At 47.2% G+C, this 16,593-nt stretch overlaps 1 protein-coding gene across 1 annotated transcript in view; it reads right to left on the bottom strand.

The window, feature by feature from the left end:
- Nucleotides 1-914: 914 nt before the first annotated feature.
- fam49a (family with sequence similarity 49 member A) overlaps nucleotides 915-16,593 on the bottom strand; it is a 29,437-nt gene continuing 13,758 nt past the window's right edge. Inside the window, exons 3-12 of the mRNA XM_018730406.2 lie at nucleotides 11,245-11,324; nucleotides 8,272-8,393; nucleotides 6,188-6,293; nucleotides 5,500-5,636; nucleotides 5,204-5,281; nucleotides 4,998-5,114; nucleotides 4,663-4,742; nucleotides 4,444-4,570; nucleotides 4,296-4,366; nucleotides 915-3,524 (exon numbers count right to left, since the gene is read on the bottom strand). Coding sequence (XP_018585922.1) covers nucleotides 3,461-3,524; nucleotides 4,296-4,366; nucleotides 4,444-4,570; nucleotides 4,663-4,742; nucleotides 4,998-5,114; nucleotides 5,204-5,281; nucleotides 5,500-5,636; nucleotides 6,188-6,293; nucleotides 8,272-8,393; nucleotides 11,245-11,314 — 972 coding nt within the window. The 5' untranslated portion in view covers nucleotides 11,315-11,324 and the 3' untranslated portion in view covers nucleotides 915-3,460. The remainder of the gene's footprint in view (nucleotides 3,525-4,295; nucleotides 4,367-4,443; nucleotides 4,571-4,662; nucleotides 4,743-4,997; nucleotides 5,115-5,203; nucleotides 5,282-5,499; nucleotides 5,637-6,187; nucleotides 6,294-8,271; nucleotides 8,394-11,244; nucleotides 11,325-16,593) is intronic.

Here is a 16,593-nt window from a genome sequence, read left to right as displayed (position 1 = left end):
CGGCGCCACCCAGAGCCGATGCCGCGTCTCATACCCACCCGTTCCGAGGTGCGACGTCGCTGCTCGGCTATTCTGCTCGGGAATCGAGGCCCAGTTAACCCACCCGTCCAAAACACTCCGCTCCGTTGTCCCGCAAACAAATTTACACGTGCATTTATCACTTAGCTGACGCTTTGGTCCAGAGCGAAGTGCACTGATTTACTCGTTTATACAGCTGGGTAATTTTCACCCTATCAATTCAAGGTAAGTACCTTAATTAAGGGAACTACAGAACTCCAGTTTCTTCCTTTGTTCAACAGAAAACCGGGCGAACCTGGGGTGTCGGTCACCTGGCAGACGGCGCATGCGGCGTCTTCGCGACCTCCCGACCCAGAAGTCTCCGAGACAAGTTGCTTCCTCCACCCACGGATGGAAACAGATGGCGGTGAACTCAGCAGACGGTACAGGCCCACGTGCGGGCGCTCGGGGGGGGGGGGCCCTGCTCGCCGAGATCCTCCGAGGCCGGAGGTCGGCGTCGCGCCTCCTCCTCGCGGCGGAAGGCCAGAGCTGAGGAGGACTCGTCCCTCGCGTTCGGGATGCGATGTAGCGGCGCACGGAAACTCCTCGGAAACTCCTCCTGGGCCACCGGAAGGACAGCGGGATGGAGAGCGTGACCTCGACTCTGCCTTCCGCCTTCCCATACATCACTTCTCCAGGGCTCGGCAATTACTTATTTCTGACGTCCAGAACGGTTTGGCCACCGGGGTAAAAATACAGGACGGCGTGCGGGAATCGAAGACGCTTCCCAAAATCACTTTGAGCACCTGTGCAGCACCACTACGAGCATCCGCTGAGCATCCGCTGAGCATCCGCTGAGCATCACGCAGAGCTCCCTTCCAGGTGCGAGGGACAGTCCACACAGAAACCATCAGTCATTCCGAGGAAACGGTTCCAATCTTTATTTTCTCACACACCCGTACACTATGCACTCTAAAAATAAACACAAAAAACACACGCGAAAAAAACCACACGATCGGAATTTCCGACATCATCTATAATTTCCACGTTTAATCGACAGCGATATGGAATGTTACCCCACAAAATAATTTAAACTCCGTCCTTCGTTTCTGCTTTTCCGCACGCAGCTGAAATGTTTTCGTGACAACTACAATCCTTACGTTGTTACAGTGGTTTTTACAGCGTTTACTTCTTACGCAGTGTCTGTACGAGCAGCCGCATGTGTAACGCAAAATAGCCGGAAAGTACAGGATGAAAAACACCGAATATATTGTTAGATCATTTTTATACCTGGATAATCAGTCCGATTAATCAGATCGATTAGGCAATCATTAAATGACCAGGAAGTGCACGTCTGCTGGGACCCTGAAAATCCATTTCTGTATCGATCGATGGGACGTTGGGTTAACTGACTCGAAATATTAATATTACATCATTAACGCCCCCTATATTTATGCGAAAAAAAAACTCTGAATTTGCTTTGCATTTGGACACGAGAAGGAACTTCTGTGGAGACGAGTGAGGAAAAACACACAAAAGGTGTCAAAATGTACAAATGATGTTTGAGACCCACGTCCGGTTGCATAAAATACCTTCGGTGGCCGGGATCATCTCCTCCGGGACGTGAAAAACGACACCGCTTGAATCTATTCGATGACGTTCCCTGGGTTTTTTACCCGAAGCTTTGACCTCAAACTACTACTTTTACCATACAGCTCAAGTAGTGTTTGGCAGCAAACTGATTATTCAATGTAAAAATGAAGAACCATTCACTTCTAATATAAATGTTAAACTTACAAGCCAAACTGGTTATAGAAAGGAAATGAAATAAATGAACAAGAAAATGAAATAAAATAAAGTTCCAATTAATTCATTAATCTCCCATCCCAATTGAACCTAAGTGAACAAAATGCGATGTAATACAGTAAAACTCAAAATCTGTGAGAGGGAGGTAAATTTATTCATTTTTCCTTCTCGACCTACAAGTCATGAAAAATGAAAAACAGCAAACGAGAGAACTTCACGTCGAATCCGATTCTGCCTTCAAAGCAGCATCAACAGTATTGCGCTGTTACTCGTTGTTCCATGGATACAAGGAATTTATTTTCTAACATTTTTCCGCAACCTGTGACCGGTCAGGTGAAGGTGGCCGTCGACGGTCCCTTAACGGCCGTCTTACCTTTTCTCGGTTCACGTTTAAGGAAATCGCTTACATGTGAAAACTGAAGGGGTTTCACGCAACCGGGCATGGAACTCATAAGGTACCGGCACTTTAATTGGACACACCTGTGCGACTATAAATACACCAGAACACACTAGAAAAGAAAAGGTACAGAGAGCAAAAGGCGGTCGCTCAAAAATTATCCCTGCGTAGTTTCCAACCTCACAGCAGCTGAAATGAAATCAGAATTAAAAAAAAAAAAAAAATCAATCACTGGGCCAGATTTATTTTCGGAATTATTCAGCTACCAGCATTCAGTGGCAAACGTCCTCTGCAAATGCAAAAGTAAAAATGAAAAAACTGCAACAAATTTGGCGTCCGTCACTTTTTTGCACAACATGCGGGATGACTAGACGCTGACGATCGTCTTCCTGTACGGCAAACGTGTCGTTGCCTCTCCGCGTTGCTCCGAAGGCAAACTGGACTCGGGAACCCGGACCCCGACCATCGAAGCAAGGCCGGAGCTCAGAACGGCATCCCTCAAAAGTCCCACAAGGAGCCTGCGACGCCGCCATCCTTACGCCGAACACGTCGGATCGCCATCGGATCAGGCCACGCCTCAAAGACGTTCTTCATATTGGGGGAAAAAAATAAATAAAAAAAATTCGCCCCTTTGTGGAAAACAGAACATTCAATCTCCCGCAAATATCACTTTGAAAATGTTTAATGTCACATGTTTGTTTATTTAAAGCTATTAGTTTTCAGGCAACGCATTTGTGTTAGATGCTCAAAAGCACGAAAGAAAACATATGAACATAACCGCACACGTTCACACGCCAAAAAGCAATATCCAAACCTCTTCCGCAACACTTAAACGCAGGCACGCACGCATCAGCTCATTCCCTCTCTTCTCGGCACGGCGGCGCATCCCGTCGGTTACCGCACGCGACACGACGCGGCTTCAACGAGAAAAATCGAGGCGAGCCGTCGCCACGAGCGCGCCGCGGCCCCGAACGGTGGACGCGACCGCTCGCCTTCGCCCCGCTTCCCGCACCCTCGAGCGACCGCAAGCCGAACGTTTCTCGCGTCTCGGCTTTTAAGGCTAAAAGGCATCCGTTATCTTGCGCTTCGACACTCGGTGGCGCGGGCTATTAACTTTGCAATAAAAACGCAGGTTCCGTAAAGCTTGGTCAGTAACGCGGAGGGAAGGGCTACGGAAATACAGGCGAGTATTAACACCGAGTCTTTAAATTATGTAAACATATACAAGGTGAGCGGGAGGATCCTCTTCGGGGGAGCCGTTTACTGAAGCATCGCCCGGATGTTCTTTGGCGTGGACTCGTAGTTCAGGTGTTTCGTGGTGAACCTGCAAATCGGAAGACGTGGGATTAGAACCCTGAGGATCGGACGGGGCTCTCTGGGACTCCGGCCTGAGTTCTGGTCCTACTGGGGTCGCCGGTGATGAGCTACGCCGACGAAGTGATGCTCAGGTGTGTGCGGGGTGCCCCGGTGGTGCTTGACACAATATGATTTGTACAACTGAGTTAACAGTTATTGGTTTATAGTTCATAATCTATCAGGGATCAAAGAACCCAGGTGCAAATCCCATTCCTGTTAGGGTATTTACCCTGAACCGACAGGGTAAATATTACCCAGCCGTATAAATGGGTGAAGTGGTGTAAGAAACTTAATACTGCGAGTCACTTGTGAGAAAAAGTGTCAACTAAATAAATTAACAGCAACACTGAATTTGCAATTTGATTTGTGATTCTATATTTACCGAATCAAGGGTTGTGATTGGCTGAGGCTGTCGTTATGACAGCAAGTAGGAAACGACGGTTTTGCTCTAGAAGAAGCAGTATCTGTGTGCTCTGCAGGGTGTAAAATGACCGCTAGACTATTATAGGAATAAATATATCTATATAAGCCGAGGTTACAGTTTTTCTCTGTGAGGGACTCTGTTTTATAAGGATCGGGTGTAGATTGACGGAACACAAGGGAGGAACAGTTAGCCACCACGATCGGGAAATAGAGCTACAAACGCTGAGAAATTCATGAATTCCCACAATCCCCCAGGGGGCAGAAGGTGAACCGCCCTTCGCTCAGATCCGTAAGCGACGCACAGCGGACGACCTACCTAAGGGCATTGAGGAGGCCTTCAACGTTGTCTGCCGGCTGGTCCTTCAGGACTTTTATACATCCCTTCATCTGGACGAAAAGAAACAATTTTAGCGTAACGGCGACGTAAAATCACTGCGACATCACACCTGCATGTTGTCACTCACGTCGATTTTGGACGTCTTTATGAACGCTCCGTCGGGGTGCACGTGGTCGTACAGGATGATGACGCCCACCATAACTCGCATGCAGAACAGGAGGGTGTCCTCGCTGCTGAACCTGCTCGTGTACTCCCTGGGGGGGGGGAGGTCGGACGACAGCATTTTCACACTTTGATCGCTCACGTGATTTAGCTACGGCGAACGCCCTTCGCCAAGTACACTCACGGCGTTTCGAGCATCACTTTGCACACGCTGGCCATCGTACTCAGGCAGTCCGTTGTGTTCTCGAGGGGCAGCGTTTTATTCTGTACGTAAAAGAAAAAACAAGTAAACGAAAACGATAAGTGAAATAGTACAACTAAAAAAAAATTTTTATTTGTACTTAATACGAATAGCAAGACCACGTGCCAGCGCAAATCAAAAAACGATTACGGTTAAAGACAGGCTGCACCAAGTTAAAAAGCAACGCGATAAGACAGCGCTTTAACGATTCGGCTAACGATTTTAACTAATTCGGCAACGTCGGCCGACGTTCGAAGGAAAACGTTAACGTTCGTCACCTCCGACACGAAGTTCGTTGTGGCGTCGCTTAAGGTTTTCAGCATCGGAGTGGCCTCGGCGTAGAAGAGGGACATCCTGTTGGCCATCTCGTTGTTGACTTCGTTCTCGATGTCCATCTTTAAAAAAAGGCAAAGCGATTCGCGTCGGAGGAACGTCGCCGCCGACCGGCCGACCGGCAGAGTGCGGGAGGTCCGACCGCGCTTACGTTCATGTTGTTTATCCTGTTTCGACTAATGGTGCGTCGGTAGTAGCTGAAGTCGTTCTGGATGGCTGGGTTCCTCATCTGTGAAAACACGAGTCGGAAAGGGCTTGAACGCGCGGCGTTTTCGCTCGAAAGGAAGCAATTACGAGGGGAATGTTTGCTGAAGCGCTTTACGCGTCTTTTTAATCTGCAGAGGTGTTTTTTTTTAACCGTCCCGAGTGGCACGGAAAAAAAAAAAACAAAACATTTTTAGAGAAAAGGAGCGAGCGAAGGCCGGAGCGGGAGATCGACGGGCCGACCTTGAGCTCGTCGAAGCGCAACGTGAAGTGCAGGATTTCGGCAAACTGCTTGGCCAGCGCCTGCTCCTTCTCCAGGTGCTGCGTTGGCGTGAACGGGGGGCACGTGAGCGACTCCAGCAGGCTCTGCAGGGCCTTCTCTGTATGCGGCGGACGAAACGACAGGAAAGGACGTGGAGCGGAGGGCACGTTACTTAGCGAACTGGACATCAACCCCATGGCTGCAGGTTCAAGTCCCAGCAGGAATGGTCAGTTGCTGTATTCCTGTATTCTATCCATCCGTACTATCATTAATTGCTTGTCCGGTGCAGGGTTACGGCGGTCTGGAGCCTATCCTGGAAGCACAGCCTTGAGGCGGGGTACTCTCTGGGTGGGATGCCTGCCCGCTGCAGCGCAGCCACAGACAAATCTTCTGCCTGCATGTACTATGGGAAATTTGGACTGTGGGAGGAAACCAGAGCACCTAGCGGAAACCCAAACAAACACGGGGAGAATACACAAACTCCTGGATCTGAAGCTATAACCGAACCCAAAGCCCAGGTACCGTGAGGCACTAGCGCTACCTGCTGTAAATGTTTGTGAAATTCACAAATGATTAATTAATTCATGAGTAGATGAACGAATGACTTTCACACTGAAAACAGAAGAGAGAAATAAAAGAGAAGTTTTGCCGTGTTGGTCTGAAACGCACCCAGTTTCAGAGAGAACCCGTAGAACTCTTTGAGTCGGACGACTAAGGGACAGACGGAGTTCCACGCTTGCTCCTGGAGCATCTGGTCGCTCGGATTCTGTATCGCCTGCAACACAAGAGCAAATCCGCTTATGCGCTTCCGGGTAAATAAACGAAGAGACTCAAACAAGCACGCGGTTAAAGGGACAGTCACTGGACATTGGACTGCACCGGACGGCGGGCCAGGGAGGTCGCCCTTCCCTCGGTCTTCTTCCTCCCGGACCGTCCCGCAGGACCGAACGCCGTCGGTCCTCTCCAGCAAAGCCTGGAATCACGCGATCGGCCCCGGAACGGTTCGAGTCTCGCCTACCGCACAGATCCCACCAGGTGCGTCACACCACCCGTCAGCAACCGCCTTTCCGTTTCCTACCTGGATTCTCGGTCCTACGTGCGGCCGCTCGGGTTGCACGGGTCACGCAGGTGACGCTTCATGCTTCAAAAATCATACATTCCTGTCTAAGGCGCTACAACTGCCCGGAAACACACTTTTGTTTGCTCGGTCGCGTGTCGCTCTAGGGGAGCATCTGTTAAAATGAATGAATTTAAAAAGCTTACATAAGGAAGATATACATCGTGCTGAGAACCACCGTTATAAATCGGACTTACGATTTTCCACAGCGGTTAAAATGTATTTCCGCACGGGGGGAAATAGAGGGGGCAACCGAGAGGTTTTCTGCAAAAACAAAGGTCCCTTACTGGGATATTTTCTTTCTCCCGCAGCTAGTCGGGTACAACGCTCCGGTGCCGGAGCCACAATGCGACGGTTCATTAATGCTGCGCGTTCATTCTGAGGCTACGTGGCGGGGGGGCCTCCGGCGTCGACTCGAATCAACGGTTTACGAGGAGAGGAACGCGTCTCCGAGGCGCACGGGGACCTCGCGGTGACCCCTTTAGTTGAGCGCGACGTGTCAAACGCTCGGTGAAAAACTGTCCCTGTTCCTCATAACGTTACACTCGTTTCCCGCTCCGCTTCGATAACGGGCTATTTTCGGGGAGCCGACTGTTCGAAACACATATCCCGAAAAACACATCAAGAACACGTTCATAAAAGTGCTTTTCTTGTCTACGGAAATGGGTCTCGGACCAAAGAACCGGAGTGCAGCTCATAACTTGTTTCGTTCGTAATTAAAAAAAAAAAAAAATCACTTTTATCACTAAGTCACATCGAAGAAAAGCTACGCAAAGAAACTCTCCCTCCATTCACACCTTGCTTACGTTATGCAAACATCTCGGATATCGCCGCAAAAATAAGACGCGCCGTGGGAACTCAAATTCCGTATTTTTATTAGCCACATTAAATTTATACATTAGCTACATTAAAATTAAAAATAATTTCAGATGACGACTCGACGACTGTTGAAAGCCAGCTGGTTCACCGTGGAAGCGAACTGAGCTGAGCCTCTCATTCACTCCCATTACGTCTGAGTGCTCTTTACTGCCATCTACTGGCTCGGAGGTTAAAAGCAGGCCACACGAACAGCTGGTGTCCTCCACATTCTTCGGCCCACATGCCATTTGAAGGCTCATCCATAGCCTTCAACGTCAACCGGTGTATAAACAACAGACACGTAAATTCAAGCTGTTTTACTCAGTGCTGTACCACCACTTCAGACAGTATGCAGGCACACACACACACACACACACACACACACACACATGCACTCACATGCAATAAGCAATCCATAGCGATTGAACGTGGTAAAAAGCAGGCCCTGGGGCTGGGACGCAGCAACTTGACCCCTGAACCACTGTGCCTATAGCCAGTGAAACAGCAATAACATCAGAACAAAATTCAAAAGATTTTTTTTTTTAAATAAGAACTAAATGCACCTGAAAACAGAAGCTCCTTTCATACACCCTGATGAATTTATTCACATTTTATTCCACCATTTCCTCTTTCCAGTTCCGCATCCTCCCACCCGCCACAAATCACAGAACAAAAATAAAAGCCTTGTGTAACGGACAGCTCTCTCTGCATGGGTGTGTGTGCGCGTGTGTGTGTGTGTGTGTGTGTGTGTGTGCGCACACACACACGGTACACCTACTTGTCTTATCTCCTGGCCAGCTCCCTTGTAGGCCTGCAGTCCAGAGAGGATGCTCTCTGATTCCTGCAGGATGGCGTTGACTTGGTTCCACACCTCCCTCTCGGCATCAGTCGGCTGAGCATCTGACCCAGGGGGTGGTCGGTGAGGGAGGGGGGGCAAGAGGGCATTCGTGAGACCGCAGAAAGCAAAGCATTTCCACTCGCGCACTCACGCCAACACCGTTACTGGCTGCTTCGCGCGGCCACTGCTTCCGTCCGAGAGCCGCGGGTCGCCGAGCGATCGGGCGCCACGACCGCATCTCGGCCTCAAGGGTGCAGATTTTCGTTCTTCACGCGAACTCGAGGAAACGCGTCGAGGTGCCCGCGCCGAAGGGAGGCCCGCGTGAAGCGGCGCAGGAACCGGCACCGGGAGGCATGCGGATGAGGGACGTTTGTGTCGTGAAGGCAGAAGGTCGGAAAGAGCGGTCTGGGATCAACGACACCTTTATGACGCTATTCCCTATTGGTAGTAACCATTTTCAGCCATAACCTTAACTGTCACGGAGGAGCTAATACAGGGGCAGTGGGCAAAAGGGTTGTGAAAGAGACGGATGGTAATGCGCCCGTCACCGTGTAGAGGCGGAGCGCCTCTCTGATCTCCACAGTGCCGCATATGGAACGCAGCAGGACTCGGGGCTGGTAATTATGCAGATCGAGGGGGGTCCGAGTCGAGGGGGAAAACGGCCGTGGTTAATATCGCAGCAAACGCGTGTGGAAAAGAGGGGTGAAATTAGCCACACGGCAGCGCGACCGGGGTTGAAAGGGTATTTCGCAGAGTTTCATATCCAAATCTAAATACGGTGGTTCCTCAATTTACAAACACTACTGGCACTGGAAATCTGTTCATAATATGATTTGTTTGTAAGTCAAAAGTCACTTTTACTACTACTTGACAATGAGCAGCAGGCTAATAACATACTTGCTCCTTGATTTAACTATGCGTTGGGTTCTGTAAAAACCTCAGGTAAAGCTGTAATAAAAAACACTTTGTAACACGTTCTTGGTGAAATGTCGTACTTTATAACTTCAATAACTTGTAGCTACACCGGAGCTCATTTAGAAGGAGTGAAAATGAAACTGTCGTCTCCACGAATGCCTTTTGAATGGTACTTTTTGACCTATTCGTGCCATAATTATGTGGTAATCGTGATGTTATTGATCACCGACGCTCAGGAACACCAGACATAAGCTGTAAACACTGTGGGGATGAGTTGAATTAAGGCGGTCCCACACTCCTATTCTGTTTGCACAAACTTCGATGAACTCGGCTCGGGGGGAAAACGTGGGCGACGTTCCCTCTGCTACGGACAGCGATTTCACATAACGCATAAGTGGAGAATAAAAATTTACCGCAAAATGCAAATTTTTCAAAACTCATAACTCGACTATCGCAACTTGCAACAGTGTGCTTTGTTTAAAACGTCATTTGGAGGATCAAAGTGTTATTCCGAGACAGGAATGACTATTTAAACAGGACACAGGGACTTCGTGGACGCAACCGTTAGGAAAAATGTGGCACACAATGGACAGAAATGTTTTGTGCGCAGGGTCTATAAACACTACCGCTAAGGAGGATGAGGAATGAGTCAAGCCTCTCGAAGCAAAAGAAGGGAAATTTCCAGAGCACGCAGAAATATGGGCATTAACTAAAAGAATAACATTAGAGACTGAAAACAAAGCTCTGTTCCCGCAAGCGAAACGTACTCCCGAGTTAATCAAAATTCGCAGAACTCGGCCTCAGTTCGGAGTCGCCAAGCGCAAACATTCTCCATGCGTCAAACCAAGTGATGACATGTTAAACGTATGAGATTTAAAATGTTTTCCGAAAGCCAAAACAGCCTCTTAGGGTTGAAACGTATTTCGAATTCATGCCGATAAAAAAGAAAAACAAACCCAAGACTATTAAAATATCAGTAAGCGATCGATGACAACAGTAAACGCTAAATAATTAATGACCGGGAAATTAGTGTAATGCTTACTATAGTGTTACCACGTATGGATTATCAGGATCAATTCTGAAAAGGTGGGTGAGCACTTAGATGTAGAAAGCTGAGCTGCATTCACTTTTCTTCATGTAGTTCTACTTTTTCGCTGGTTGCTCCCATGAAATAATGGGGAAAAATTGTATTTTTTATTTTATAACATCTGGAAAGCTGTTCTAAATCGAGCCCGTGGTTGTAGTAGAAAATATAGGTCTGTATATCAAAAGCTTCCTCACCAGTCTGTTTCTTTACATCATTATAGAGGAATAGAGGGCAGAAGAATGATTTTTCTATTTATTTCAATATATTTTATACATTAACTTCCCTTTTCTTGTGCTGTTACATTATAAATAAACACATAAATCAGTTATTTAGTTTCTACTAGACATATGATCTAATATATATTAGATGTGTTACTTCCTATTTGCTTTTTAAGGTTTAATGGGTCTGTATGGAAACAGCAAGATTTTTTGTGGAAATTTCACAAAGAGTCTGATGCAACTTCAAACGTCTCGTGAGGAATTATGAGTGAGAAACTTCAGCTTCGAATGTTTAGTCGATCCGCCAAACTGCTGCCGTGCCATTTAGCTTTTCAGTTTGTGCATCCGTCCAGCGCGCCGAGTGAGGGGTTACGGGGCCCGAGCGGGTCGGAACCCGACGGAACCGGGTCCACGACCCCAAACCCGCTGGCGACGTTCAAAGTGGCGGAAAAAGTGCGGCCCCTGCTCAAGTGACGGCGTTTGACAGATTCCCCATTCGGGCTCCGGCAGAGAAGAAGAAAAGGCGTGTTGTGTCGTGCTCCGTAAATCACGGCTCGTCTTGCCGAGCTTTTCTCGACGGCGCTCGGGGGAGGGGGAACTCGTAAATACTAACCACACGCTGACCTGGGAGGGCGAAACTCGACCGTTACACTTTTCACCCGCGCGCCGCGTGCTCTCCTCCTGCAAACTTACTTTCAAAGTCCAGGAAAAAATGTGGATAATTCTCTATTTCCCGCGTCAGGACTTTGAGAAGATTGCCCATCCCAGCAGACCTGGTCGAGAGAGGACAACAAAGAGAAAGAGAAAAAAAGAGAGACGTGAAAAACTCGTCCGCTCTTCGGTTCAGTTGGAGAAATCACGATTGATCGCCCAGCTTGGCATTTCTCGTTCGGACGTTTTTCCCGTTTTTGTTTGAGCGAATCAAAGTAGTGACAATACCAGTCGATCAGTTATCGTTGACAAAATGTTCAAAAATGCCAAGCTGGTCAGTCAAATGACCATCAAACTCAACCATCCAATCAATGTTCTTTTTTTTTTTTTTTTTTTTTTTTAACAACAACACGATAAACAACTGCACTGCTACTATTGTAACATCAGTGCTGTTCACATTGTTACTAAGCTGGCTCCCCGTGTTACGAACATTCCAGTTTCAAAAATTTCAAAGAAATTTTTTTTTAAAAAAAAATCTTCCTGTTTATTTTTAATTTTCTTCTTTTTCAGAAATCTGCTGGAGGAAAAGTGAGTTGCACTTCCACATCCAGCCACTAGATGGCAGTAAAATATCTGAATTGCGTACCTCTTAAATTTCACTTGTAGTAAAAGTGATTCTGGATTTACAAAAAAAATCTTATTACAAAGTGCCCTCTGGTCCCAGTTGCGTTCGTAAGATGAGGAGCCAGTGTACATTGTGGTAAGGCTTAATAAACATCGTACAGAAGGGAAATCAGAACTACACTAATTCTCACAAAACTTACCATCATTAAACTGAAGCTGGTGATAAACCATGGCAAAAAACAAAGTTTTAGGTAACACCAGTGAGGATTTTTGCACCCTTCAGCTTAACTAGTTGCTCATTTACCGATAGACTACAGTAGTGGACAGAGGGCAGCATAGGTGTTACAGCTGCTGCCTGTAGACAAAAAGGTTATAGGTTCAAATCCCACTTCTAGCTGTAATACCCTTCAGTAAGATCTTTACCTTAAGATTGATTTAGTAAAATTTATCCATTGGTATAAATGGGTCAATAACTGCAGACAGCTTAAAGTTGTAAGCTGCTTTGTAGAGCAGTGACAGCTAAATGTAAATATTGTGTCCATACAAAATGCTGAAGACATTTGTACTGAACTTTGGGAAATTTTTTAAAAATCTCTTCCCTGCCATTCGAACTGTTACAGCACACTCGAACCCTGGTCCCCACACCTGAACATGCAATAATTTGCCAATGCACCACAAGTACCAATGGGAATCCCTCAATCAACCTCCAAACTCAAAACATGGTTTGTGTGGGAAGACGAACGGCCGTCAGCCAAGATAGCAGCGGGTTGAGTGTGTGAAGGGGAGCGTTGTGTGCGTGTTTTCACAACCTGGCTGCGCAGCGCCACCAATTTCCTGCCCTCCATCTCCCTCACCGCCTTGGCAGAGGGAAGCGGGAGGCCATCTGGCCCCATGTACACTGGGAAGAGAAACGTTGCCCTCTTCAGGAACACTGTGGTATAACACAGTGGTCTGCAGCAATACTGTAGTACAGCACTGCCCTCTGCAGGAAGTGTGTGGTATCGCACACCACTCTGAAGTAACACTGCCCTCTGCAGGAGAACTGTGTTATAGCGCCAACCTGAACCTGAAACCACTAACTGGACTTGGGAGAACACACTTAAAAAAAAAAACACTTAATGTAAGAAACAGCAACACTGACCATGATAAGAATAATGCAAACTAGAAAAGAATGGAACAGCTGACAGCATAGTGGTTAGCGCTACTGTCTTTGGACCCAACGACTGCAGGTTCGATCCCTACCGGCAGCTGTAGTATCCTTAGTAAGTATCCTATACTTACTCTAAATTGCTCCAATGAGACATCCCAGCTGTACAAATAGGAAAATAATTATAGGAATACTAACATAGTAAGTTGCCTTGGAAAAAAAGCATCAGGTAAATGTAAATGAATCTCTGCCCACATTTAAAAAAGGGTCTTTAAACTGTTCATAGTCATCCTCGGATCAATCCTTTACAGAGCCACTCCTGCAATGTAACGTAAATGTTTATATGTACCTCAAAAAAAAAAAAAAACCTACTATGAAGGCGATTAGGAATCGGCGATATTCTGGTTAAGTTTTATGCAGCTACTTGTATGATGAACGCCGGTGCAAATGGTGAAGGAAACTAACTGTACTTAAGAGTCACACATTTGCAATTATGTCTCTTTCTCCCAAGGTAATGCGCAAATTGTGTTTTCTATGAGATGTACGTCGCTTTGGAGAAAAGTGTCTGCTAAATGAATAAATGTAAATGTAAGGGGCAGCGGGTGGCGCAGTGGTTACAGCTGCCACCTTGAAGAAGGTCGGTCGAATCCTACTTCCTGCTGCAGCGCCCTTCAGCAAGGTATCTACCCTGAACCTGAGGAGGCCGGCCAGCGGTGACAGACGAATCCCGTGCTGACAGAGGATGACGTCCATCTGCCGTGACGATCGAGACGTTCCGTGCCGAGCTGGGGATCCAAGATGCTATTTACCAACATTATCATTATTACTTGTTACACGCTGGCTTACAAATTGTTTCTTTCCAGAATGCCCAGGAGGGGTGGGCAACCAATGACCCGTGGACCCCCAGAGGTTTTTTCTCCCTCAACCTTCAGTTGGGAGTTTTTGTTCCTTTCCCCGGTGGCCAGTAGGTATACTTATAGCTCTATAATAAGTTATTCATTATGGTTGCCATTAGTCGACTGTCTTCTTTGCATTTGTTTTTCTTGCTTTATGCCTGTGTTAAAGCGCTCTGTGTCACTGCGTGAGAAGAGCACTCTATAAAAATAAATTGAATTGAACTGAATTGAATAACATTTGCCCAACTGTATAAGTGGGAAGGGGGGGTGTGGGGGTGGAGGGGGAGGGGGGCACGGCATGTTTGGCCAGGTCCCGCCTTCAGGCGGGTCTGGGGTTCGAGTTCCACTTGGGGTGCCCTGCGATGGACTGGCATCCTGTCCTGGGCGTGTCCTCGACCCCTGCTCGGGACAAGGGGCTTCAGCCAGTGTGAATAAGTGGTAAATTAAGTACCCTTTGAGAAAAGTATAAGCTTATTAATAAATGTTTGAAACCAAGAGTAGATATTAGCTATTTTTAAAATTCCAAAAAATAAAAACCTACAGAAAACACTCCAAAACTGTGCAAAAGTGTGGTTGTGTTGGTAACACCAACATCCCGCAAGGAGCCGAATGTCATTACGGACGGCTGGTCCCCCGGAATTAAGTAAAGCCGGCAAAAGAAATTATTAAAGTACAGTGTGCCGTCGCACGACCAGACTAATACGGTGGGAGGGGGGTCTGATCATGACCCTGATCGCTCATTCCAGGATATTTTATACGTGACTCTTTTTTATTACTTTGATTTAAAATCTTTCGTCGCATGTTAATAGCTGTACGCTTGGAAACCACTTAAGTGACAGTTTTACGAATTTGCGTTTTGTTATACCTATTAACCGATCGAGAGAATAATAACTTACGCTCGTAACGCCACATTGGAGGCCGGCGTAGCATTTACAACAGTTCCTTAACGAATCTGCATTTATAACAAAACATTTTTTTTTTTTGTTAGCAAAAGTTTCATACGCATAAACTGATTCAAATTTTGAAATAAAGTGGTCGTTTAAAGAATCTGTGGTCCGGTTAGCTGGTGTGTGTGTGTGTATGTACATGTGCATGTGTTTTTTTTAATTTATTTTAAACTTTGAAAAATATATTTAAAAAAAAAAAAAAAAAAAAAAAATATATGTTTTGCCGCACTGGACTGTCTGGTCATTCCGATACTGAGGTCTGGTCATAACCGGACGAACTTTAGCAATATTTTACGATGAGATGGTATCGAGGCAGGTGTGCGACTGACGATGAACTGGACATTCCTGCCCCGATGAGATCCCCCTACCGCAGGCCGAGACGAGCGACCGTATCGCTTCACTTTCACCCTCTGGGGTCTGAACCCAGAACCGTCAACCGGACCAAAGAACAGCCTCTGGCGCAGCGGCTCGAACCCGGACCCCGCAGGACAGCAGCAGGTGAGCGGCAGGCAGCGGAGACCCCTCGCGTAAACAGGAAACGAACGCCTGAGCACAACAGGAAAGTGAATAATAAAGGAAACGTTAAATAAGCTTCCTTTCGGGCCACACCCTCACACCTCCTGCCCACTCGGGGGTGCTGTGGGGACCTGATCTGCCCCCCCCCACACACACACACACACACACACTACCAGTCTCATAGTGCGTATAAAAGAGGTCATTCTAACGGTGCTCAGACACCTTTGCTTTACCCTGTTATTACCGGTTCAGACGTCCCACACAAAGTTTGCAGCACTGAAAAGAGTAACTTTACCGGAAAACAGGGTTTACCTCACCCCACAAACTATGTGTTAGATTTGAGTCACAGAGGCACATTTTTATGTGCCCGCCGTCATGTCTCTGCAGGGATTTTTCAAAGAAATTCTCGCGCTTCCTCACGTTCTGGGTATAAGAACCAGTAACGTGTCACCAGCCTGTCCAAGCAGCGAAAGCAACATGGCAGAACGTGGTAAAAGATGCCGATCTAAGTCCAAGCAGTGGACCTACGATGGAAATCGACATTATATCAGACGCCGTTCTCTAAAACCTTTTATCTGCACGAAACATCTCCAGCTCAGGCGCCTCTTCGGGTCTCGAAGAGCTACCGCGGTGCGAACACCAGGGGGCGCCGCTTCCTTTTCTCACACCCGAGGCACCGCGAGTTGGGTGAGCCGGAGCCAGAAAGCGAAACAAACCAGCACGGATGGGACACGGGTTCGACTCTGAGGGTTCCGCGTGCTTCCGGAAGACACCGAGCGATGGGGGAGCGGTTCGGCAGCATCTTTAAAGCAAAACCCAATTTTCACTTTCATGTAAGAAACTGCAAAAATTATATAACCTATAATTTAGTCTATACTTTATATAGAAAATATAACCTATATCATACCATATCATACCATCATGCCATATAAAATCATATATATAAACGTATGTGTTCAGAAATTGTTTATAGATGTGAACCGAAGCTCAAGCACACCGTTTTAGGCGATTTGAGCATTTTTCCTGACATTTTGGGAACGCCGTGCGACTCGCCGTCGTACCTTCGGCGGGAGCGGCTGTCGGCGACAGTGAAAGCTGCAAATCGACAGCGCTCGGCGCACAGCGGAGGATGTGGAGACAAAGGCAGCGCCTCGGCGTGCGGTTAAACTCGGTTACACGGGCCTGCCGACACACAACGGTTTCCTGTCCCACGGGCCAATGAGCCGGGGCCGCAGGCAAACAAAACAAGAGCTGCCAAAGA

The sequence above is a fragment of the Scleropages formosus genome, chromosome 1 (assembly GCF_900964775.1).
Source record: "Scleropages formosus chromosome 1, fSclFor1.1, whole genome shotgun sequence".
Classification (NCBI taxonomy): Eukaryota; Metazoa; Chordata; class Actinopteri; order Osteoglossiformes; family Osteoglossidae; genus Scleropages; species Scleropages formosus.
Note: the sequence above shows the minus strand (reverse complement) of the source record. Positions and strands in the feature narration are given on the sequence as shown.